The sequence below is a fragment of the Lepus europaeus genome, chromosome 14 (assembly GCF_033115175.1).
Source record: "Lepus europaeus isolate LE1 chromosome 14, mLepTim1.pri, whole genome shotgun sequence".
Lineage (NCBI taxonomy): Eukaryota > Metazoa > Chordata > Mammalia > Lagomorpha > Leporidae > Lepus > Lepus europaeus.
In genome coordinates, this window is record NC_084840.1 from 7056111 (window position 1) to 7082914 (window position 26804).

Consider the following 26804-nt stretch of genomic DNA (forward strand, 5'->3'; position numbering starts at 1 on the left):
TGCACCAGCAGATGGAAGACTTCCCTCTCTCTCTCTTTGCTTCTGCCTCTCTGTAACTCTGACTTTCAAGTAAACCTTTAAAATAAAACCTTTAAAATCTTCAAAAAAAAAAAAAAAACTACTAGCTAACTGAGCCCAAGAACACATCAGAAAAATCATTCACCATGACTAAGTGTGATTTATCTTTGGTATGCAGGGATGATTCTACATTCACAAATCAATAAATGTCATACATCACACTCACAACCTGAAGAACAAAAACATACAGTTATCTCAATAGATGCAGAAAAATCGTTTAATAAAATACAACATCTCTCATGACGGCAAAATTAAGCAAATTGGGTATAGAAGGACCATTCCTCAACACAATCAAGGCAATTTATGACAAACAAATGGCCAACATCCTATTGAATGGGGAAAAGCTGAAAGTATTCCCCACAAGATCCAGAACCAGACAAGGATGCCCACTCTCACAAATTCTATTTAATATAGTCCTAGAAGTTTTAGACAAAGAAATCAAAATGATAAAAATTGGAAAGGAGAAAGTCAAACTATCCTTATTTACAGATGACATGCTTCTATATATACTGGATCCAAAAAACTCCACTGAGAGAATACTGGAACTCAAAAAAGACTTCGGTAAAGTGGCAGGATATAAAATCATCACAGAAAAATCAATAACTTTAATATACACAGAAAATTCCATAGGTGAGAACTTTGAAGATCAGTCTAATTCACAAAGCTACAAAAAGAATTAAATACCTTGGATAAATCCAACTAAGGTTGACAAAGATCTCTACAATGATAATTACAAAACATTAAAAAAGAAATAGGAGACATCAAAAAATGGGAAACTCTTCCATGTTCATGGGTGGGTAGTACCAATAATCATCAAAATGCCCATACTACCAAAATCAGTTTACAGATTCAATGTGATCCCAATTTAAAACTAGAAAAAATATGTTAAAAAGCATATAGAAACATAAGAGTACTTGAATAGCTAAAACAATCTCATACAACAAAATCAATACCAGAGGCATGACTATACCTTATTTGAAGACATACCACAGGGCAGTTATATTCAAAGTAGCCTGGTACTGGCACAAAAACAGATGGGTAGACCGATGGAACAGAATAGAAACTCCAGAAATCAATCCACATATCAACCAACTTATCTTTCACAAAGGAGCTAAAATCAATGCCTGGAGCAATGACAGACAATCTCTTCAAAAAATGGCGCTGAGAAAACTGCAAAAGTCTGAAATGAGATTTACCTTCCTTCTTACACAAATCCATTCGTATATATACCAAATGTATCAAAAAATGTATCAAAGACATAAATCCACTAGCCAATGCCATCAACTTAGTAGAGAGCATTGGGAAAAAATTACCAGACATTAGCATAGGCAGAGTTATTTGAAAAGACCCCAGAAGCACAGGAAATCAAAGCCAATATTGACAAATGGGATGACATCAAACTGAGAAGCTTCAGCACTGCAAAAGAAGCACTCAGCAAAGTGAAGAGGCAAACTGACAGATTGGGAGAAAATATTTGCAACCTAGGCAAATGATAAAGGGTTAACATCCAGAATCTCTAAAGAGCTGGAAAAATTCAACATCAACAAAACAAATATTCCAGTTAAGAAATGGGCAAAGGACATAAACAGGCATTTTTCAAGAGAAGAAATCCACATGGCCAACAGACACTTAAAAAAATCTTCAGGATCACTACCCATCAGGGAAATGCAAATCAAAACCACAATGAGGTTTCACTCCAGTTAGAATTATTCTAATGCAGAAATCAACTAACAATAAATGTTGGTGATAAAAAGGGGGAAAAGGTACCCTAATCCACTGTTGATGGGAACGCAAACCAGTGCAGCCACTGTGGAACAGAGTATGGAGATACCTCAGAAATCTTAATATAGACCTACCATATGATCCAGCCATCCCAGTTCTGAGAATTTACCTAAGCCAAAAGAAATCAGCATATGAAAGTTATTTGTACTCCCATGTTCACTGAAGCACAATTCACAATAGTTCAGATACAGAATCAACACAGTTGACCTTGAATTTTCTGACTGTATAAATACACACACACACACACATGCCCACACACATATACTATGGAGCACTATTCAGCTGTAAAAAATGAAATCCTGTCATTCCCAACAAAGTGAATGCAACTGTAAACCATTATATTTAATGAAATAATCCAATCCCAAGACAGATACCACAGTTAGTACCATTACTAATACAGTCCCTATAACATAATGTATTGGAGTGAAATGAACATTTTGAAATTTGATGATTGTTTATCACCCTGGTCTCTTCTGCTGAGCAACAGTTACTTTTTCTTCACATTATTTGTTGAATTATTTTACTTAGTGTAGAGTTATCTTCATTGTCATTAGGTAAACTGAAAATAGCTTTTGGTAAAAATTAAGCATGCAAATGGAAGAGTTCAAAATACAAAAACAATCCAAAGCAAACAGTAGGAATATTTACAGAAAAATTACAGGGCTATGTTGTTACCTATCAGTAGTAACCTTGAGTGTAAATGGCCTAAAATCTCCAATTAATATAAACAAAGATGCTTAAAGGATTAAAAAACAAGAACCATATATTTGCTGCCTACAAGAAACATGCCATACCAACAAAGATGCAGGCAGAATGAAAGTAGAAAGATGGAAAAGTATATTCCATGCTAACGGAAAGCAATAATGATCAGGTGTAGCCATGCTAATATCAGAGATAATAGCTTGACATAAAAACTGTTAGGAGACATAGAGGGACATTCTGTAATGATTAACAGATCAATTCAACAGGACAATGTGACTACAATAAATGTATATGCACCCAATACCAGAATGTCTGGTTAATTAAAACACATGTTAATAGATATAAAGGGAGAAACAGACTACAATACAATAGTAATGGGTGACTTCAACACCCTATGTTCATCAATGGACAGATTAACTGGACAGAAAATCAACAAAGAAACAACAGAGCTAATACACACCATGGGCCAAATGGACCTAACTGATATCTACAAAACATTTTATCCCACAGATGAAGAATATGCATTCTTTTAATAAATGCATGGAACTCTCTCTAGGATAGACCATATTCTAGGCTATAAAGCAAGTCTCAGTGAATTCAAAAAATATAAATCTCACTATGCATATTTTCTGACCATAACAGATTGAAGCAGGAAATAACAACTTAAGAATCTCTCAAAATTTTGTAAACATATGGACACTGAACCACAAACTCCTGAACATACAGTAGGTCATAGAAGAAATCACAAGAGAAATCAAAAAAATTTTGGAAACAAATGAACAAGACAATGCATCACACCAAAATTTACTGGATACAGCAAATGCAGTATTAATAAGGAAGCTTATGTAGCAATTGATTCCAACATCAAGAAATTGGAAAGGCATCGAATAAATGAGTTATCAATGCATATCAAGGACAAAGCAAAACAAAAAACCAAATCCAAAATATGGAGAAGATAAATAATTAAAATTAGTGAAGAAATAAACAAAAATTGAACCAAATAAGCAAACAATAAAGAATTCAAATAATCATTTAAAGGAGGAGCTGTTTTTTTGAATAAAATAAATAAATAAAATGATACACCATTGGCCCAAGTAACCAAAAAAAGGAGATGACCCATACTGAATCAAGAGATGAAAAAGAAGAAGTAACAATGGGTACCAGAGAAATAAAATGAATCATCAGAAATTACTGCAAACAACTATATGCCAATAAATTGGAAGATGAGAAGAAATGGGTAGACTCGTGGACATATACAATCTACCAAAATTGAGTCATGAAGACAGAAAACCTAAATAGACCCATAACTAAGATGAAAATTGAATCAGTAATAAAGACCCCTCAACAAAGGAAAGCCCAAGTGTTGATAGCTTCACTGATGAATTCTACCAGACTTTTAAAGATCTGATTCTAATGCTTTTCAATCTATCCAAAACAACTGAAAGCAATGGAGTAATCTCAAATTCCTTCAGTGAGGCCAGAATCACCTTAAGTCCAAAACTTGACAAAGATATAACAAAGAAAGAGAACCATAGTCCAATATCCCTGATGGACTTAGGTGCAAAAATCCTCAACAAAATACAAATTGATCAAAACCAAGAACACATCAAAATAATCATTCATGTGGACCAAGTGGGTTTAATCCCTAGAATGTGCAGTTGGTTCACCATATACAAATACTTAAATGTGACAAATAACATTAAAAACTGAAGAATACAATCCAATGTTTATATCAATAGGTGAAGAGAAAATATTTAATAAAATACCACATCCATTCATAAAATCCTTAAGCAAACTGTGTATTGGTGGAACATGGCTCAACACAATCAAGACAGTTTAAGAAAATCACAGCCAGCATCATATGAAATGGGGAAAAGTTGTAAGCATTTGAGTAAGATTTGGAACAAGACAAGAATGCCCACTTTCTTTTTTTAACGAATTATTTGTTTTTTTTTTTTTTTTGAAAGTCAGAGTTACACAGAGAGAGGAGAGGCAGAGAGAGAGAGAACCGCTGGTTCACTCCCTAATTTGCTGCAATGGCCAGAGCTGTGCTGATCTGAAGCCAGGAGCCAGGAAATTCTTCCAGATCTCCCACGTGGGTGCAGGGGCCAAAGGACTTAGGCCACCTTCTATTGCTTTTCCAGGCCACAGATGAGAGCTGGATCGGAAACCAGCACCCATATGGGATGCTGGCACTGCAGGCAGCATTTTTACCTGCTATGCCACAGTGCCAGCTGCAAGGATGCCCACTTTCACCAATGCTTGTCAATATTGCCCTGGAAATTTTAGCCAGCTCTGTTAGGGTAGAAAAATAAATCAAAAGGATACAAACTGGAAAGGAAGAAATCAAATCCTCCATATTTGATGATGATACGATTCTAGATATAGAACAACTTAACAAATCCAATAAGCGAGTACTGTAATTCATAAAAGAGTCTGGTAAAGTGGCAGGATATAAATTTAACACGCAAAATTATATAGCCTTTCCATACACAGACAACACCATGGCTGAGAAATATCTTGTAAGATCAGTCTCCATTCACAATAGGTATAAAAAATTGAAATAACTTTGTGTAAATTTAACCTAGATGGTGGAGTTCTCTACAGTGAAAATTATTAAATATTAGAGAAAAAAATAAAGTAAGAAACAAAAATGGAAAAAATTTCCATGTTCATCTATTATAAAAATCAGTATAATAAAAATGCCCATACTATAGAAAGCATTTGAAGATGCAATGGGAACACAATCAAAATACCATTGACATTCTTCTCAGAATAGAAAAAATGATGCCAAAATTCATATGGAAACACAAGAGACACTGAATATCTAAAGCAATCTTAAACAATAAAAACAAAGCCAGAAACCACAATACCTGATTTTAATACACACTACTGGGCAGTTATAACCCAAACAGCCTGTTACTGGCACAAAAATAGTCATGTAGACTAACGGAACAGAATAGAAACTCCAGAAATCAGTCTTCACACATCTTCAATCAACTGACCCTTGACTAAGGAGCTAAAATCAATCCCTGAATAAAGGAAAATCTTTTCAACAAATGATACTGGAAAAATCGGATCTCCACATGAAGAAATATGAAACATGACCTCTACCTAACACCTTGTACACAAATTAATTCAAAATAGATTTAAATCTACAACCTCATATCATTAAATTACTTTAGAGGAGAACATTGGGAAAACTCTGGAAGACATTGGCACAGGCCAAGACTACTTGGAAAAGACCCCAGAAGCAAAGGCAATCAAAGCAAAGATAACAGGAATGCTCATGCTAAGAAGCTTCTGCACTGCAAAGAAACCATCAACAAAGTGAAGAAACAACCACCTGAAGGGGAGAAAATATTAAAACTGTGCAGTTGATAAAGGATGAATATTCAGAGAGCTATAAAGAGCTCAAGAAACTCAACAACAGCAAAACAAACAATCTAGTTAAGAAATGAGCAAAGGACTTGCACAGGCATTTTTCAAAAGAGGAAATTTGTATGACCAACAGATACATTTAAAAAATTCTCAGGATCACTAGCAATTAGAGAAATGCAAATAAAAGCCACAGCGAGGTTTCACCTCACCTCTCTTAGAAAGGCACAGATACAGAAATCAACAAACAAATGTTGACAAGGATGTGGGGGAAGGGCACCCTAATCCACTGTTGGTGGGTATGTAAACTACTGTAGCCACTGTGGAAGACAGCATGGAGATACCTGAAAGCTTTACACAAATCTACTATATGAGCCAGCAATCCCATTCCTGGGAATTTAATCAAAGGAAATGAAATCAGCATATGAAAGTGTTGTCTGTGCCCTTATGCTCATTGCAGTTCAATTCACAATAGCTAAGATATGGAATCAACCCAGATGTCCATCAACTGATCACAAACACACACACACACACACACACACTAATCAGCCATAAAAAAGAACAAAATCCAACAAAATGAAACCAACTGGAGACCATTATACTCAGTGAACTAGGTCAGCCCTAAAAAGAAATACAATATGCTTCCCCAGATAAATGGTAACTAGTAGAGTACCAAAAACTGTAATGTATAGGACTGAAATTTACATTTTGAGATTTGATAATTGTTTACAGCCCTTGTCTCTACTTTTGATGGACAGTGCATTTCTTCTTCTATTTGTTAAACTCTTTACTGAAAGTAGGGTTATTGGTATGAGCATGAAATATATTGAAATCAGATCAGTATAAAAATTAAGAGAAAGAATAAGACAGGAGGAGAAGAGAATGTTGGAACATGAGTGGGAGTGAGTTAGGATGAAATTTCACTATGCTTTTAAATCTGTATATATGAAATACATGAAATCTGTTCACCTTAAAAATAAAAAAGTAAACAAAAGATTCAACTGTTTTAGGGTGGCACTGTAGTACAAGAAGTTAAGCTGGCTGCTTGCAATGTCTTCATCCCATATCATCCCAGTTAGAACTCCAGCTGCTCCCATTCAGAGCCAGCATCCTGCTAATACACCTGGGAAGATGGCCTGCATACTTAAAGCCCTGCCACCCACATGGAAGGAAACCTGGAGGAAGCTCCTGGCTCCTGGCTTTGGCCTGGCCCAGACCTGGCTTTATCGCTTTCACTTTTTCTTATCTGTGTTTCAAATAAATAAATAAATCTTTAAAAAGAAAAACAAAGCTTATCTTAAATAATTGGTAACCTGCTGGCTAAAATTATGATTAAAATTGAATTTTAGATGGTTCAGCATCTGCCAGATGATTCCATTTGGGAAATGCATCTCAAATTTTTGACAAGTTGTCCAAATTCAGCTTTGTGCATTAACAATGTTTTCTACAGATAGCTGTGAAAGATTTCTCTTAGAATTATATAATATCATCTTTAATTAATTAATAAATGAAAGTCAAAACACTGGTTCCATTGACTAAGTGGACATTAGTTTTGCCACGTTCCAGAAGGTCACTTAAATACACTAAGAGAATCATTTTCACAGATTTCCCTCTGAATGGTACAGAATTATTCCATTACTGCAGGTATTCTAACAGTAACTGAAAAACTAATGTCAATAAGCAGAAAAGATGATTAAACCATTAAAAGAGATTCGTCTACGGTTTATGACATTCTGGAAAACAGAGAACTGTAGAATTAATCATGGTAGTTTAGATGGAAATGTTACAATTTGATAGTCAGATTTGAGTTCTGATGCTGGTTATGATTTAGTAATTGAATGATCCTGAATCATTTAAGATTCAGCTTCCCCTTTGTGACAGGCCTGCAGTAATACTTTCCTCAAAGCGTGGCTATATGTATGAAGCATATTTCTGTAAAGGATTTAGAATACAACTAGAATATAGCAGGATTCAGAAGTTGTTAACATTCACTGCAATTCTCTACAGCCACATAAAGCTATTCATCCCTTACCCAGACAGTTCTAGTAATTTGAGCTACTTTGTCTTATTTGTAATGAAAAGAGACTGCCTTTCTACTTTGTTCACAAATTCATTAATGCTGTCCTACAATTCACATCCACGGCGAGAATAAACATCTCCCCAAACAGTGCTTTACATTCTGCATTTGTTTCTATGGTTTTGCTCTCCAGTGAAATATTCTACATCTGTAATTTCATTTTAATAGAATTCCAGTTAGTTGGTGGGCCAGAATTATAGTACAGTAGGTTAAGCCATTGCTTGGTAAGTGCCATATCAGTGTCAGATTGAGTTCTGGCTGGTGCATTTCAATCCAACTTCCTCCTAAAACACTGGCAAGGTAGTGGATAATGATTCAAATTCCTGGTCTCATGACACCAACACAGAAGGCCCAGAGGTAGACCTGGGTCCTAACTTCAGCTTATGCCAGAAATGGCTGTTGAAGATTTAGGGACTTAACTCATGGATGGAAGGTAGATTCTCTCTCTCTCTCTCTCTCTCTCTCTCTCTCTCTTTCTCTCCCTTTCTCACTGCGTCTCTCTTCCTTTCTCATTCCTTCTCTCGCTCCATCTCTCCCTCTCTTTGCACATAAATAAGTTACTTTAAAATAGGACTTTATTTGTGTCTTGCCTCACTCTACAAGAGAGGATGAGCATACAGGTATTTTAAAATGTGCATCTACACTGACTTAATTAAGAATAAGTTGCAAATGTTTGACTGTCCCACAACCCAGATGGAAAATGACATTAATCAGGATCTAAAGACTCTTATTTGGAACTGACCATCACTGTAACACTAGGAATGATAGAAGAAATATCAATATGTGTTAAAGAAATCAAATTTGGAAGCAAGGAAATGTGGTATAAAATTATCATGTTTAAGAGAGGTTTTCTTTTTTTATGCACAGAAGAGTCAAAAGTATTTCTTTCATATTTTAAAGTCCCTACATCTGCTTGTAAATCATACTAGTCATCATTACTAGACCTTACTGCTTCTACTCCAAAGAGCAAATAAAGATTTCAGACAACAGGGAAAATAAATTCACAAAGTACTGTTGTAAATCTAAATACACATTTTTACTAGGCCTCCTGTTCATTTATTTATTTTTTCATGTGACTGACTACAATGAAAGGATTCTGGAGGCAAGTGATATTAATGAGGGAAGAGAAGACACGGGTTTGGAACAAAATGTATTTAAGGGCAGAAGCTGATAGCATCCTATGTCTCTACTTGACAACATATGGACTTGGTTAGATCCCTGCAACACACGGGAGACCTGGAAGAAGCTCCTAGCTCATGGCTTTGCCCCAGCCCAGCTCCAACCGTTGCAGCCATTTAGGGAGTAAACCAGTGGATGGAACATATCTCTCTGTATCTCCCCTTCTCTCTCTCTATAACTCTTTCAAATAAATAAAGTTTAAAATTACTTTCTAGTAAACCAAGACATGTGGCATTATTAGATAGCTGGTTATCATTTCCAATTGCCAGATAAAGAGAATTCATGATTTATTCATGTTTTTCTTTAGAGTAGAGCATTAATTCATGTATGAAAGGACTTTCCCACACATGTGAGAACCTTAAATCTACAGTAGAGGTTATCATAACTGGTCTTTTGTGAAAGCCTTGCTTTAAACCATACAAAAACAGATGATTATTGGATGTAAGATGGTCAGCTATTGCTAAATTTTAACTTTTATACATGATATTTCAGCAATGTCACTCAACTTGAAGAATAAGCCTATTTTTTTCCTCCAAGAGATTTCTTTTTTAAAAGATTTTTTTTTAATTTGCTTGAAAAGCAGAGTTACAGAGAGTGTGAGTGAGAGAGAAATGGATCTTCCATCTGCTGGTTGGGCTGGGCCAGAAGGAAGCCAGGAGTTGCTTCGGGGTCCCCTAAGTGATTGCAGGTACCCAAGTACTTGAGCCATCTTCCACAGCTTTCCCAGGTGCATCAGCAGGGAGCTGGATCTGAAAGGAAGCATTTGGGACTCAAGGAGGAACCAGTATGGGATGTCAGAATTGCAGGTGGCAGCTTTACGTGGTCTGCCTCATTGCCAGCGCCAGAGATCTCTTTAAAAAATGTGAATTACCAAACTTTGGTTGACATTTTTTGAAATTCTTACTCTCAGCCTTGAGAGGAATGCTATATTCTGTTTTTACTACAAAGTTCCCACAAGGATTCCATTACAAAAGTCCATCAGGATTCTAGGCATCTGTTCACAATATTCAGATCTTTTTTTTGCAATTTTTGCAATTCAAAATACTATCATTTAATCATCTACAATATTTGTGTTTAAAAGTTATTTTTGCTCATTTTTAAACACCTGTAACTCATAAGCATGACATGGGTTCTAAAGAGCAGTCACACATTTTGTAGAAAGGAAATTTGATTTTGAAAATGATTCGATATTCTGAGTCTGTTAGGATGTGAAAAGGATTAATGACTGTGGTTATAAAAAGATGGGATTATACCACAGAGAATTCATGCAGCTGTATCTTGTACAACTACAACTCTGTGGTGGGCATTAAATGCACATATTGAAGGAAGGCTACTTAAGAGAAAGAGATAAAAATGACAAAAAAAAAAAAACAGGAGTCACAATTTCAATGTTAAACCACAATTGGCTGCTGGAATGGGGCACTTTTGACATGCTGTGGATATTGCAATTATGTGGTTTTCCTCTCCTGTTTTGATCATGAGAAACGAGAATTAAAGAACATTCAATAAACTCATCCCAAATGGATGCCAGTTTCAGTCGGGCTTCTCCATTTCCGATCCACCCCCCTACTAATGCACCTGGGAAAGCAATGAAAGATTGTCCAAGTGTTTGGGCCCCAACACCCAACATGCGAGACTCAGAAGAAGCTCCTGGTTTTGGTTCAGCCTAGCTCTGGCTGTTGGTGGTCACTTAGGGAGTGAGCCAGCTGATGGAAGATCTCCCTTTCTGTCTCTCCATCACCCTCTTTGTAACTCTGTCTTTCAAATAAATAAGTAAATTTTAAAACAACAACAAACAAAAGAACAACCTTAATACTATTTACACATCACTTGGATTTTCTTAGTTTCCATTCTGATCTGATGGTTACTGAAGATGGAAATAATACTCTGAAAACAACAGAACAAAGCAAGTGGACAAAATCAAAAAAGATGATGTGGTATATTGGCTCCATCATCATGGATGCAAAGATGCTCACATGGATTTACATACTACTACTGTTTCCTGAATGTGTTCTTTATTACGGCATTGGGAAGTAGAACGTTTTGCTCTATGGAATACAAGTGAGGCAGATACAGACAGATACAGGGTACCCATGGCTGCCAACATGGAAAATCAGAACAATTATGACTACAATCCTTTGAGATTGGCATCATTTTTTTCTTCTTCCCTGCAATAAGGCTGGCTCTGATGATATCACTATGAATGTCCATTTTGCTTTTCTGTCACTTTTACTTATATGGAAACAACACCAGCTGGGTGGAAATTCTTTCTATCGGAATCAACATGTCAAACCCAGTTTAAATTGTAAGTTTGACTTTTTAAGACTGTAATTTTTGTAAGTTTCAAATTCAGTTTTAAGTTTGACTTTTGATATAATTTTTGACATAAAAATACTGCACCATTTTTGACAGGAGAGGCCACATTGTTACTTGTATTGAAGTCTTACAGTATTTTGGCTATTGACCTTTTGAAATAATATTCAGTTTAGCGATTTTACTCTGTTTTCACTACTTAACTGGTCACTAACCTTCCATGTGTCCAAGGTATACCTGCCTGGTGACATCAGTCTACTAATTTACCATAGTGTTCTAGGAAAAAAAATCATGGTGTTTGAGAAACAAATAGGTATAAGAAAAAACATCTTAGTGAGACATATTTCTGGCAAGAAATGGAACCAATCTATAAAAGCAGTTAAAAAAGAGACAGTTTGGCATAACACCAATCGGCATCCACAGGTAATATGGGAAGGAAAGAGTTTACCTTTCACAGAATTCACATGGAAGAAATAATATGCTTTGAACAATGTTGAAACAGAAAGGAAATGACCTTTTGATTACTAACAGTTACTCTTAAGACAAGACTGAAAAATTTCTAAGTACTCCCAGGAACACAAGGACACCACTTGCAACACCTGGAAGTAATGATTTCCCAGGAAAGTTGGCAGTGAATCCATCCTGAGCAAAATACAATTATAATTTTTGCTGCTATAATTAAAAATTACAAACATTTTTGGTATGTAGTTATGCACTTCTGCAATTACTTTTATAAGAATAATTCTCAGAAGTAGTTTTGCTAGAATATTTGGGTGCACTCTGAATTTCTACAGATGCTTTCAACAGTGCTGTTGAAACTTAATGCAAATATACATCACCTGGAGATCTTGTTAAAAATGTGATTTCTGATTTATTCATCTGGGATGAAATCAAAGATTCTGCTTTCTAACTAACTCCAGCATGATATTAATGCTGTCGGTATGTGGGCCACACTCCAAGAATGAGGCTCTAAACCATAATAAAAATTATCAGCAATTTAAATGCCTGTGTGTAATCAGTGATCTGAGTGGTCCCTCCTGGAAGGCCTAGGATCTGCACCGCCATAGGTAACTCACTATGTATCTGTCTGTAATGGACAGCAGGTAAACCTGCTCCCTGTAATGCTAGCACCCCACTGGGGCGCGCTGGTTCATGTCCTGATTGTTCACTTCCCATCCAGCTCCCTGCTAATGACCTGAGAAATGCAGTGGAAGATGGCCCAAGTGTTTGGGCCCATGCACCCACATGAGAGACCTGGATGAATCTCCTGGATCCTGGCTTCAGACTACCCCAGTGCTGCCTGCTGCAGCCTTCTGGGGAGTGTAGCTGCTGATGAAGATTCTCATTCTCTCTCTCTCTCTCTCTCTCTCTCTCTCTCTCTCTCTCTCTCTCTCTCTCTCTCTCTCTCTCTCTTCTTTCCTCTCCCTCTCTCTGCAACCCTTTCAAGCAAATAAATAAATGTTAATAAATAAATAAATAAAATGGACAACTGATCTGCTTTATCAATTTCTGAACCAGAAATAATTCCATCAAATATCTGATGCTTTACACCTGAACATTTATCTTATGTCTTGGTTGCCTGGAGCACTGTTAATTTAGATCAGCAACATAGTAAATTTAATCTTATCTTCTAATATCAAAACATGATAGACATAGTCTCTGCAGTTAAACAAAGGATATGAAGAAATGCACACATTTAGTGAAATGGTAACTAAAGGATACAGTCTCATAAGAATCCATTTGGAAAATAATTTCAGGAAGAACTCACATCTAAAAACTGCATGTCTGCTAAACATTTAATTACAGCTTTAAAAACTGTATGTTCATAAACAGTGACATTGCCTTTTTTTATTTCTCAGAATAAATACTACCCTTAAATGTTGCTTTAAAATAACAACTGTTTATATATTAAGATGCATTTATATTCATTTGAAACCCAGAGAGAGAGAGAGGGAGAGAGAGAGTTAGAAGGGGTGGAGGACAGAGAAAGACATTCAGTCCACTGGTTAACACCCAAATGCCTACAACAACCAGGGCTGGGCCAGTCTCGAGCGAGGAGTCAGGAGCTCAATGCAGGCCTTCCCATCCCCATGCAGGTGACTCGGTCTCACGCACATGAGCCATGACTTTCTGTTTCCAGGGCACATCAGCTGTGATTGGATTGGAAACCAAAGCTAGGATTGGAATCAGAATTCTGATACAAAATACCAGCATCCCAAGCAGAGGCTCAAACCAGTGTTCCACACAACACCCGCCCTAAATCTTCATATCTTGTTGTCTGCTCCTAGACTAAATGCTGGCCCAAAAGTTTGGTTTTAAATAATCTCCATGAAGAAAAAGAACACTTCCCCCTGTACTGTTCTCCTCGGGAAGGTATTTAGCCACAACAGCCCTTTCTCCATGTTTCTGACTCTGCTCACCAATTTACAGTGGATTCACAGAAATGCTGGACCAAGGAAAGGAGTTGGAAGAGGAGGCTGCCTCTTCCTCTCCCCTCTCCCGAGGACTGCTGCCAAGAACAGCTGCACAGACCAGCCTGCTCCGACTGCCTTGCAGTGGAGAGAGGCTGCCGCTCCCAGACAGGGTACAGATGCCAGGATCTTGGGAGCTCAGGATAAGCACACATGAGACTGATATCTAGGATTACTTGCAGCATTTCTATGAAAATATTAACGAATATTTGGGTTTCCTTAGTGGTTTTTCCCTTTCAGTTGATCCAGAGGTCGGATCTGGTGCTATCTGAGGAGGTCCTTCTGCCTCAAATGAAAGCTCAACCCAGCTAAAATCACTTTTTAAAATCCTATTCACTAATTTTTTTTTGTATTTCTATACTCAGTATACAGGTAGTTTTATTTCTACACTTTTCATATATTGTATTACAATAAAGCCTATTATAAAAATAGTCCTGAAATATATTCCATAGCTAGAAATCAATATGTAACAAGTGCCACCTTTTTCAAGACCGATTCTTTAAAATGAGTATCTTACTTCAGAGAGTTAAACAGTGATGGAATTTAGACAGCATTATACAAAACAGAACCAAGCAGAATTACAATGTTGATAAATAGTCTGAAAAAGCCATAAAATGAAATAAGTGAGGAAAATGATATGTATTGAAGAAGGCGCTTTCTAATTTATTTTTCCCAAAGGAAGATAATTCAATCACTAGCTTTATCTATCATAAAATATCCCATTAAAGGCTTCAAAAATGCTTTTCAAAGTTTTATGTCTAAGTCAATAATATGATGTACTGAATAACTTTTTGAGAAAAAGCCATTTTTCATTTGTTTCTTTTTCATCACTTTGATTTTCATAGTAGTTCACACTCAACTAAGTTTGATAAATATTTAAATTCAGGAGATGTAGGTACTTAGAAATCACCCACTTACAAAATGAATGGTGTTTTGTTTAAAAATCTTGCTTATATTTGTGGTGTACACAGCGTGCTGGTATTATAGTAGTTCTTGGCATTAGCCAATAAAGAGGGCAGAGAAAGAGAGAGAGGTAGATGAAGAGAAAGAGAAGTTAAATTTAAACACTCAATTTCTCAATTTTAAAAAAGTAATATGACTATAATTTCATGTTCACTCACGTAAATATATGACACTAAAATTATAGGTTTATAGCAACAAAAGAGGGTTAGTGTAATTACAACAGACATAATTTAAAAATTGCCTGAAACTACTCCTGATACATATTTTAATTGCAGGTAACTTATATCCTTAAGATATTTAATAATTTAATACACTTCCACCAAATTAGTAACAACACCCAACAGAGATTCCTCAAGGAAAAATATAGGCAACATTTAGAGAAGTAATATAATTTTAGTAGAAATACTATGAACACAAAATTCAAGGAATATTCAGAGATTAGAAAGCAAATGAGCTGGTTAGTTCCACTCCACTCCTTAAGAAACTACTGGCACACGACTTTCAGATAACTGAAGTAACATAATTTTCAGAGTATACTGCTATTGCTGGAACAGGGGGCTGAAAGACGTGATTAAAACCCAAAAGGTTTTGATATATGGTTTATAAATAACTAAAAACTTTGCAAAACAAAAGCTTTGATTAAAGACAAAATGCGGTATTCACAAAACCAAAACAATGCAATCATTAAATCAAAAAGTCACTGTAATTTTATTCTATGGGAAAAAAAAAAAATCCATGGTGCAATTTGTACCTTCCAATCTCTTCTGCCCTTCCTCTTCCAGTCTCTTCTTTCTTATTCTGAAATTTTCCTAGGTATTCTGCTCTTTTTTTGTTTGTTTGTTTGTTTGTTTTGTTTTGTTTTGTTTTTTGACAGGCAGAGTGGACAGTGAGAGAGAGAGACAGAGAGAAAGGTCTTCCTTTTTTTTTGCCGTTGGTTCACCCTCCAATGGCCGCCGCGGTTGGCGCGCTGCGGCCGGCGCACGGCGCTGATCCGATGGCAGGAGCCAGGGGCTTATCCTGGTCTCCCATGGGGTGTAGGACCCAAGGACTTGGGCCATCCTCTACTGCACTCCCTGGCCACAGCAGAGAGCTGGCCTGGAAGAGGGGCAACCAGGACAGAATCCGGTGCCCCGACCGGGACTAGAACCCGGTGTGCCAGCGCCGCAAGGCGGAGGATTAGCCTAGTGAGCCACGGCACCGGCCTCTGCTCTGTTCTTACAACAGTAATAAGTCCTAACATATTCAGAAGTTGTAGAAATAAGTTAATCCATTTTTCAGACTTTATTGCATGAAATATCAGTATTACTAAGTCAAGTAGACACAGATTTCACAGAATCTGTTTTCAAAATTATTAGGCTATTTTGGGAGAGCGGCAAGATGGCGGAATAGGAAGGGAGCACACTGATAGTCTGAGAAGACACTCTCTGTCTCTCTCTACTGTCTACTCTGCCTGTCAAAAAATTAAAAAAAAAAAACAAGAAAACAAAACAAAAAAAACAATAAAAGTGGAGATACTGCAGGGTCAAGGAAGAGTAGGGGAAGAAACAGCAGAGGAAACTCTTCCGGAACTAGTGATTCACAGTGGACCTGCGTGGAGAGCGTGGGAGCCCAAGTTCGGGACACCAGCGGCAGACTCAACACACCAGTGCTGGAACGCGAGGTGAGCCGAACCTCAATAGCCTGAGACACCAGCGGGCAAGCGGAAAGAGGAGACTAGAGGGAACGAGGCTTGAAACTCCGTTGGGAAAAGTTCAACAGGCTAACTAGGAGAGAGGAAAAAAAAAAAGTGACCAATACGGACACGAGTTTCTCTCTCTCCGCTCACCCCTCAAGGGTGAGCAAGACAAAGAGCAGGCGCCATTTTGGACATACGTCATAAGCAGGGCAACCTCAGGTCTGCCAATTCAAGATTATGAAGATGATGAGATAGAAGAAATGCAAGAAGCGGATCTCAAAAAATTGATAAGAATCTAGAGCCTAGGGAGATTACTGATGCCATAAACAAGAGTGTCAAATTGTTAAGTCAACAACAGGAGTCACTGTGTACTTACATCTCATGTGGGATCTGTCCTTAATGTGTTGTCTAATGTGAAGTGATGCTATAACTAGTACTGAAAGAGTATTTTTACACTTTGTGTTTCTGTGTGGGTGTAAACTGATGAAATCTTTACTTAGTATATACTGAATCTATCTTCTGTATATAAAGATAATTGAAAATGAAAAAAAAACCTGGTGTTAAATTGGAAATTGCATAGAAAATTAATTTTTAAAAAATATCATGTAGGATCTCTGTCTTTAATGTGCTGTACACTCTTATTTAATGCTATAACTAGTACTCCAACAGTGTTTTTTCACTTTGTGTTGCTATGTGAGGGTAAACTGTTGAAATCTTTACTTAATATATACTAAACAGATCTTCTGTATATAAAGAGAATTGAAAATGAATCTTGATGTGAATGGAAGGGGAGAGGGAGCGCGAGGGGGGAGGGTTGTGGGTAGGAGGGAAGTTATGGTGGGGGAAGCCATTGTAATCCATAAGCAGTACTTTGGAAATTTATATTCATAAATAAAGGTTTAAAAAAAAGAACATTAAGAAGTTCTCAAAAGCAAATTCTTGAACTACAGAAATCCTTAATGGACAAGATAGAAAATCTCTCTCGTGAAAATGAAATATTAAGGAGGAATCAAAATGAAATGAAACAACTAGTGGAACAAGAAACTGTGATAGTGACAAGAAACCATAATGAAATGAAGAATTCAATAGATCAAATGACAAACACATTAGAGAGCCTTAAAAACAGAATGGGCGAAGCAGAAGAGAGAATATCAGACTTAGAATACAGAGAACAGGAAAGGAAACAGGCAAACCAAAGAAAAGAAGAGGAAATTAGAAATCTAAAAAATATTGTCGGGAATCTACAGGATACTATTAAAAAACCCAACATTCGGGTTCTAGGAGTTCCTGAAGGCATGGAGAGGGAGAAAGGATTAGAAGGCCTTTTTAGTGAGATACTAGCAGAAAATTTCCCAGGTTTGGAGAAGGACAGAAGCATCTTAGTACAGGAAGCTTATAGAACCCCTAATAAACATGACCAAAAGAGATCCTCACCATGACATGTTGTAATCAAACTCACCACAGTGAAACATAAAGAAAAGATCCTAAAAGGTGCAAGAGAGAAACGTCAGATTACTTTCAGAGGATCTCCAATTAGACTCACAGCAGACTTCTCATCAGGAACCCTACAAGCTAGAAGGGAATGGCGAGACATAGCCCAGGTACTAAGAGAGAAAAACTGCCAGCCCAGAATATTATATCCTGCAAAGCTCTCATTTGTGAATGAAGGTGAAATTAAGACTTTTCATAGCAAACAGAAATTGAAAGAATTTGTTACCACTCGTCCTGCCCTGCAAAAGATGCGTAAAGATGTGTTACACACAAAAACACAGAAACATGGTCATCAATATGAAAGAAGGTAAAGGAAGGAAACCTCACAGCAAAAGATCACAGGAAGCTCAATTTCTCTTTGACATAGAATTAAACTCTGATGCTCTGTTAAAGCAATGTGTTAAAGTAATCTATTATGTTCTCTTGATGTCTGTTAAATTCTAATTGTTCAAAAACAGCTGAATTTTTATTAAGAGCGATGGGTTATTTAAATATGTGCTTATTTTCAAAGATTTGAATAATCACCTTGTAACAATGATCAACTTTGGTCCATGTTATGTCATTATTTTAAGGAATCTTATTTCAACCAGATAATTTGGATTTTGAGCCTTCTTGGCATTCTTGACAGGCATTCAAAAAATCAAAGTTTCAAACAATCTGGACTCTAAAATTTCCGGTAAAGCTTGGACTTTGGTTTTTCCAGTTTGTGCCCAACTGAAAAAATCGAAGGACCTATGTCTCTCATCTTATAGAGACACCAACTAATCAGGCTATTTGATTATATTAGAAGTACTGTCAAGATGTGACGTGGTACCAAATTTTAAGTTTCTATAATGGAAAATGCTATTAATACAAATGTTTGAGAATTAAAAAGTCTAATGATCTTGTGTTACTAGACATGATAGTTATCTTAATGAGAAAGCCCCAGAGGCCTAAAGGGTTAAATGCTTGTAAAATCCTACAGGTGCTTTCAAAAATACTGTGAAGTAAGCAAGTGCCTCTTGTTGGTTGATGAGTTTATAATTTTAAACATGGCGACTTAAAGTCTTTTGTCATCCACAGTTATATATGATTTGCTGCTCATAAAACTAAAGCGTTGTTGGTTCTGTGTTTAGCTGTCCTCCTATAGGTTCCTATGGACTTTTCCCAGCCACTTCTATTGTATTCAGTACTTTGGGATGGATCTGTAAACAGATGAAGCCAACTGAGAGAAAGTATGGTTAACTGAGGTTACTAAAAACAAAAAGCAATTCAAATCAATTGGCAATCTAAAAAAAGAGTTAAAGTTTTTAAAAGCTATTATTAAAATATCTATATTGGTCTATTATGTTATGTTATATGTGTGTATATATTGCATGTCCACATGGGAAAATTTTATTAAGAGTTTTATTTTAATCGGCTTACAGATAAGATTGTCCATAAATTTAAGCTGCTAAAATTAATCAAAGATACATTTTAATTCGTGTGGCCTGAATCTCTGCATCATATGTTTTAAACTTGTTGGTAGAAAGAAACTAAAAACATTTTATATGGTTGTGCTTAAGTTTACTGGTTAAACAAACTACACCATTTTAGATATTTAAGAGGTGTTTCCAAATACATGATTCTTAAAATTTATAGAAGGCATTGGACCTTCTGGTAAATGTTTTCTTAAGTTGTTATCTAATGGTTGAAACTGTTTGCTAAGTATTCATGTAATATTGCTATTGTCAACAAGCGATCTAGGACTTGCTCCCTCATTTCTCTATTCTAAGCCCAACTTGTTCTTTCATTTCTCTATTCTCCTCAAGGTAGGAAACTAATTCTATTATAAAGGAATCTGTAGGACGCACAATTTAATCATTAGACCTTATAAAAGAGATGGCTAACATTTTTCTGTAATAGCATAGCCAAAATAAGAACTTAAATAATAATCTCATAGCTAGATTTATTTCGCCATCAGCAAAGTAAACAGTAAGTAGAAAAAAACCTCCCTTTCAGACCAAAGGGAAAGAAAGTTTTAAAGTGAGAATATAATTTTCCTCATGGGCATTGTCTACCTTAGAAAAACTACTACAGAACATGCCTGTGACTATAGACTTGTAGTTCAAGCCACCGAAGATTAGAGATGGGACACGGGCACTCCCTTGATTTGCATCCTCTGGTCTGCTTTAACACAAACCAGGAGGAAAAGAAAGCTAGGCATCAGAAGCAATGGGTGGCAGGCCTATGAATGGCTGATCTGTACAGTGATCTGCCCTCAAAGAGACCCAACAGGCCAGTCCACTGCAGTGGCTTTCAAAGTGGTAAGCCTGGGCTTCAGCAGAAGTCAGCTTGTGAAGAGCCCTGGCAGCTCTGCCAAGAGTTGGATCACTGGAAATGGACCTGCCCTGGAGTCAAAGGATGCCCAGGTCAGAGCCACAGATCTTATTGGCTCTAAGCTGAAAAGCCCTTCACTCAGCCCAACTTCCAAAGTGACCACTGCAGCTGAGGGGACATCCAAACAGGGTCAGCAACATTGCAGGCAGAACTGTAAATTTCTTGTTAGAGATGCCACCTGCCTTTACCTGGCCAGCTCTCCTCCCAGGCCAGCCAAGTAATGAAAGTCAACAGAGTGCCTTCCCCTAGGAGGTTCACACCTCCCTTAGGATATACCCCATGTGAAGAGATAGATAGGTCTGGGCCTCTTAACTTACAAGGCCTAAAGCCCACCAGATTATTATCAAGCCCCTTCTATCAGGTTCTATTTGCCTCTCAATCAGAAAACTTAATTGTAGCTTAGACAGCACCTTTCTTAGCTCCTCTAATAATGACTCTGTCCTTTGTTCTAGACCCTGTCTAGCGTACTTGGGCCTCATTCCTTTGTAATCATAACCTCTACTCTACCACCAATGGCTCTACTCCCAATCTGTGTGTACTGATGGTCCTCTTCCCCACTTAATGCTGTATAATTGTTCAAACCTGGTAAATGCCACTCTTAGGATTATTGGTTACTATCACTCTGTCTTTTATGACCTTGTCTAAATATGATCAGAGTCAGCAAATTTGGAAGGCTTCCATAGCCTTGGCAACTCATGATGAGAGCCTAGGGTGGTTACTGGCACCATAAACTAGAGTGTCAATTTGTTGGGTCAACAACAGGAGTCACTGTGCACTTGCTCCTCATGTGGGATCTCTGTCCTTAATGTGCTGTACATTTTGATTTAATGCTATAACTAGTACTCAAACAGTATGTTTCACTTTGTGTTTCTATGTGGGTGCAAACTGTTGAAATCTTTATACTAAATTGATCTTCTGTATATAAAGAGAATTGAAAATGAATCTTGATGCAAATGGAAGGGGAGAGGGAGCGGGAGAGGGGAGGGTTGCGGGTGGGAGGGAAGTTATGGGAGGGGGAAGCCATTGTAATCCATAAGCTGTACACTGGAAATTTATATTCATTAAATAAAAGTTTAAAAAATTAGGCTATTTTATAATTTATAGGATGTGTATGCTTCCCTAATTATAATTATAAATGTATCACAGGTTTACATTATGCCATGCACTGAGCTTGGGACAATTTTTCCCTAAATTTATATTCCTCTATCCCATGGCTTTGTCGCATTGTGTCACCCTCCTCCTTTTTACTAAAAAAAGCTAAAATTCAGAAAAGTTAAGTAAACATTTCCAAGGTTTCAGGGGTAGCTAAGAGAAAGGAGAGAGACGAATCCAGATTCAACACAAGGTCATGTGACCTCTTTATTTTATTATGTTATGATTTATTTGTGTAAGAAAGTAATGGAGAAATACCATCTAGTGAACCTATTTTGGGGTCCAAATGGTCTCTACTTTAATTGCTCAGGGTTACACGGCAGACTTCCATTTCCAGAATACACACAGCGGTCTGCGCCTGTCCAGACCTGTCCACACCTGGCTCAACACCTTTTCTCGGTCCTGATTGTCTCTATATTGGAATCTTTATTTATAGAACTGACCCATCTGGGATCTCTAGATTTCCTTCATTAAGTACCCTTTCTAATTGAGATCTGAATTATCCTCAGTAGACACTATTAAATTTTAAAATTTATCCAATGAACTACAATCCCAGTCTCCAAGCAAAGTTTAATTTCACTGATTTGCTCATTTGCCAACGCTTGATGAGAACCTATGTAACCAAGTGCTGTTATCACCAGTGGAGTAAAGTTGTGACAGATGCAGTCAGTACCCCTGTTTACAATCAACAACAATAAAAATAAACAAAAAAAGTGTGCAAGGGAAACAGAATATAAACCAGTAGGCAAATAAAGCAATTTTGCATGAGAAGAAGTCAATAAACAGCACTATGAAGAATGCAAATTCAGATCATGAAGCAGTTGAGAATAAGGAGTTTCCTGGGCACTGTTGTTGGGATGGTCAGGAAAGACGCGGCTGGGGAAGCTACATTTGAACAGAAAATGTGAAGGTCATTGTGACTAAAACACAGTGCCAGGAGGAAAGGCGCAGGGGGCCGGGAGGAAAATCGGCATCAGACCACGAATGTAGGCCTTTAGGGTCCACAACAAGGCATTCTGGGATCCAAATAAAACAGCGAATGTGGCCTGACTTGAGCTTCAGAGGATGTGTGTGGAGGGTGGACCAGGGGAGCTGCACAGGGGAACGTATGGTGGTGTCTGGATCTAGAGATATAGGAGGTGAGCACAGAGTTTGCAAGGCGTCCCCTCGGAGGTAATAAAATGACATGATTTGCTGATGGACAGGTGGGTAGGTAAGGAAAGCAAAGCCTCATTCTCTAAGGTGGGAACACCAGGACCAAGCTTCTTGCCGGCCCCTGTGCTGTGGGTGTGCATGCACCTGCTGAGAAACTTATGAAGAACAGGACTCCCAGTTTTCATGGCTTTCCTATGCAATTTATCCATCAGACGGGAGAGCAGAACCCCTTTCTAAGAGGAATACAGAGCCCAGTGTCTCTTGAAGTCAAAGGCAAAATGAAATGGATACAGTTTGAGGATGTTTCTAAAGTTTAGGAAATTGTCAGTTTCCTTATTGTGTATTATGTCTCCCAACACCATCTAAGTGTACTTGACATACAGAATCGCACATTTCCATAATCACAAATTTAAAGTATTAAATGATAGCTTTCTCTATTTTTCAGATTTCTAAGCTGAGAAAGAACTACGATTATTACTCTTTACTTTCAAAGAAGTCATCATAATGGATATTTATTCATCTTTTTCATATCAGACTTCACAATCATAAATACTCAAATAGCAGTAAACTGTAATTTCTGATATCTAGTATTTTCTCCAGTAAACCGTTCCTGCTCTCTGTACCCAGAATTGATGACTCCCACCTGTGTTCACTTCATGCTTAATTTTTGAAACAAAATTTGCATATCACCTCACATTACAGAGGGTAATAACCAGTGCTATATTAAATGTATGCTATTAGGCTATACGCAAATTTTTAGCACAGACTAAGTGATGTTCATCTATCCAACTATTGTGAACACTGTGAAAGGCATTTAAAAGTCCCTCAACAAATGTATTGGGAAAGCGAATGACAATGCTACAGTCACTCAAGCGGCAGCTACTCGGACTCACAGACACGCATCACGTGTGCGGCATGCAGTTCACGCAAGAGCACACGCAGGCATACACATCGTCAAAGCACCCTACCTCCCAGAGTGGCAGACAGCAGGAAGTGTGTCCCATACTTCTTGATAAGGTTTTCTGTGACTTGCTGCAGGGTGGGCCGGCGCCCCAGGAGCCTGATGTTGCGGAAGAATTCAGGGGCGAGAGGCAGAGGGGAGCCCAGGAAATGTCTTCTCTCCACCGCCAGGTTATTTACTTTCCAACGGCCAAACTCCCTGGAAAGCAAATTCATTTTTATTTATAAAGGCATCATCTGAACATTTTCATCAAAAAGTTCTCTTGGTCATTCTCTCCATTAGAGTAACTGCTTTTGTCAACCTGATGCCATCTGCTGCGAGTAGGAGAAGCAATCCTTGTACTTTATTTACCTGAAGTGAACACTCGAACCGAATCTTAGAGGGAACAGCTTACACTGACAAATTTTTCCCAAGGAAGGCTGTACCCATAAAAACTGATTTAGTCATGCATAGAATAGGAATGTGGTTACTTGAAACAAAAAAGAAAAGAAAAATGGAGGTATTTTCTAAGAGAAAAGAACAAGGGAATCAATTATTTGTTTTCATCACTCTAAAGATACATTTATTTACTTTAGAGTAGAAATTATAGAGCTCAGATATCATGGACCTAAAGAATGAAAAACATGATCACAAGACAAACTGTCTTGGTTTTGTTTTGAGCTGTTTATTTTTAAATAGTCACTATTGACAACATATTTTGAAACTCAAATCCAACTTGTTTAGAAATTTCTCAACATTATAACTTTACAAATGGATTTTGCCAGATTAGAGAAACATCAGATACAGCGATAAAAATGTATGCATTTTTAAAAAGAACTTACACTTAAGTTTAAATTAACCTAATCATGCTTTATAAAATAATTATCATAAATTGAATCACCAGATGTCAACAACTGAGAGTTTTTCCCTGAGCAATGTTGGAATTAAAAGTCTTAAGTATTTTCCATATGTAAGAATTTCCTTTTTTAGGATTGAAAAACTTGTATGAGCATTACTAACACAGCGCACTGCTGAGCAAATGAAATGCTGAGTAAATATTTCATACATGGTGTACGGGTAAAGCTGCCAGTTAGAGTCCATGCCGTTCCACTTCCAATCCAGCTCTCTGCTATGGCTTGGGAAAGCAGTAGAAGATGGCCCAAGTCCTTGGGCCCCTGCACCTAAGTGGGAGACTAGAAGAAGCTCCTGGCTCCTGGCTTCGGATCTGCACAGCTCTGGCCATTTTGGCCAATTGGGAGTGAACTAGCAGATAGAAGACCTTTGCCTCTGTCACTCCTCTCACTATCTGTCACTCTAACTCTCAAATAAATAAAATTTTTAAAAACTACATTCTACTGCTACTGTTCTGGGAGCCATAATCTGAGGAAAACTTCTGATCTAGATGATTTGGGGTGATGTCTTAAAATCTATTCAGAGTTGTACCTTTTCAGTAAGTTTATTATAATGTCTCCTCAAGACAACAGGCATGTTTTTAAGTGTCTTTACTATCTCCAAATCTGGATATTGATATCAATAGCTTCTAATTTTTGTGAGATAATTCTCTTCTATAAGAAATTTGCATGTATGTGTAAATGTATATTCATATTTGAAATAAAATATTTAAGTTTTAGTTGGTTAGTATTAGCACAAATTACATGGTATTACAATGTTCCTAAGTTATTCATTAAACCATCAGCTAAACAATAGTTGCGTACTAAATCTTAATATAACAGGCATTTACTTTGTTATACCTAAAACAAGTTTATAATTTTATTAAGGTAAAGTGATATAACTGGACCCAAACTCAGTGACATCTCTGTCAATGGCTTAAAGTGATGATTAACTTCCGTGGAAAAGTCACTCGGAGTCACACATTAGGCTGAAAGCGGCAACACAAATTAATTGGACTCTGAACCGCTGAAACAGTCACGTGGTGGTGATGCTGTATATTCTACACAAACCTTTTCCAACTCGCTGAGCATTTCCTGCTGGTGACTGAGACAAACACCTGATAGAAGAGTGCGATTCCAGCATCCCTCATCGTTCTCAGCAATTATTAAATAAACAGAAACAACCCAGATACCTTCTGACTTAAAGCTCTTATGACTGCTTTATGTCCTCACTATTCAACCTCACAAAGGAAGGACTGTTATCTAAAGAACGATTAAATTTGTGTGATTTTCTGAAATAAGTCTGTAATACCGATCACTACACTGCACAATCAACAATTCTGTAATTGCCTACTATTTGTTATCTATTCTTATTATCTACATTCCTTGCAATATATTTGAATAAGAAAATCAATGACCTGAGGGATCAAAAAATCAAATAACATGTGAATAAGTAAATTTCAATTCAAAGGCTTTGAAGTGGTTTTCCTCTGTAAAATCACAAGTATGCAGTAATTTATTTAACATCACTCCTCTACAAAATTTATCAGCATTCTCTTATATCAATGTACTTGGTCTAACTCACTTTGGAAATGTGTAGTCTTCTCCTAGATTCATATAACTTGCAAGGCTCTGAACAGCCTAATATTGTGGACAAACTTCTGGAGAGCCACCTTCTGCTGTCAGGTACTTTTTATCACCTCAATATGCTGCACTCAAGTTTACTGTCTAAATTCACACTGTGATATTTCAGCTGAGCAAACCACTTTGCTAACATAAGATTATTCTGTTCTCTCTGTTGTTCAGCAGCCTAGAGGCTGAGAACACATTCTTTGTAGGCATCTCCAATAAAACTAATTAATGACCCAACTAAATCAATGCAGAATTGCTCATAATTGCGGGAAATTATTTTCTTCATTTCAAGAGCTTTATTTAAAATTATTCTTTTAATTTACTTCCTCATATTTTCTCATAAAGAGAAAATATTACATGTTCTATTTGGTTAATCCAACATGTTTAATTTGTATAGGAAATAACAAATGCTGAGATCTAAGAGATCTTGCATTTCCATTAATCAAATCTGTTTTATGTTGTAATGATGCATGTTCCCTGTTGTCATCTCCATAAATTTTTGCCAACGATCCAGAAAAAAGTACTGAAATCACCCAGCGATGTGGTGGTAAGCATAACTTCAGCAAAT

General features: G+C 37.1%; 1 protein-coding gene across 1 annotated transcript in view; it reads right to left on the reverse strand.

Moving 5' to 3' along the window:
- The window catches only part of BRINP3 (BMP/retinoic acid inducible neural specific 3), a 510736-nt gene that overhangs the window by 236358 nt on the left and 247574 nt on the right, over nt 1–26804 (reverse strand). The window contains exon 3 of the mRNA XM_062211230.1: nt 23743–23933. Coding sequence (XP_062067214.1) covers nt 23743–23933 — 191 coding nt within the window. The remainder of the gene's footprint in view (nt 1–23742; nt 23934–26804) is intronic.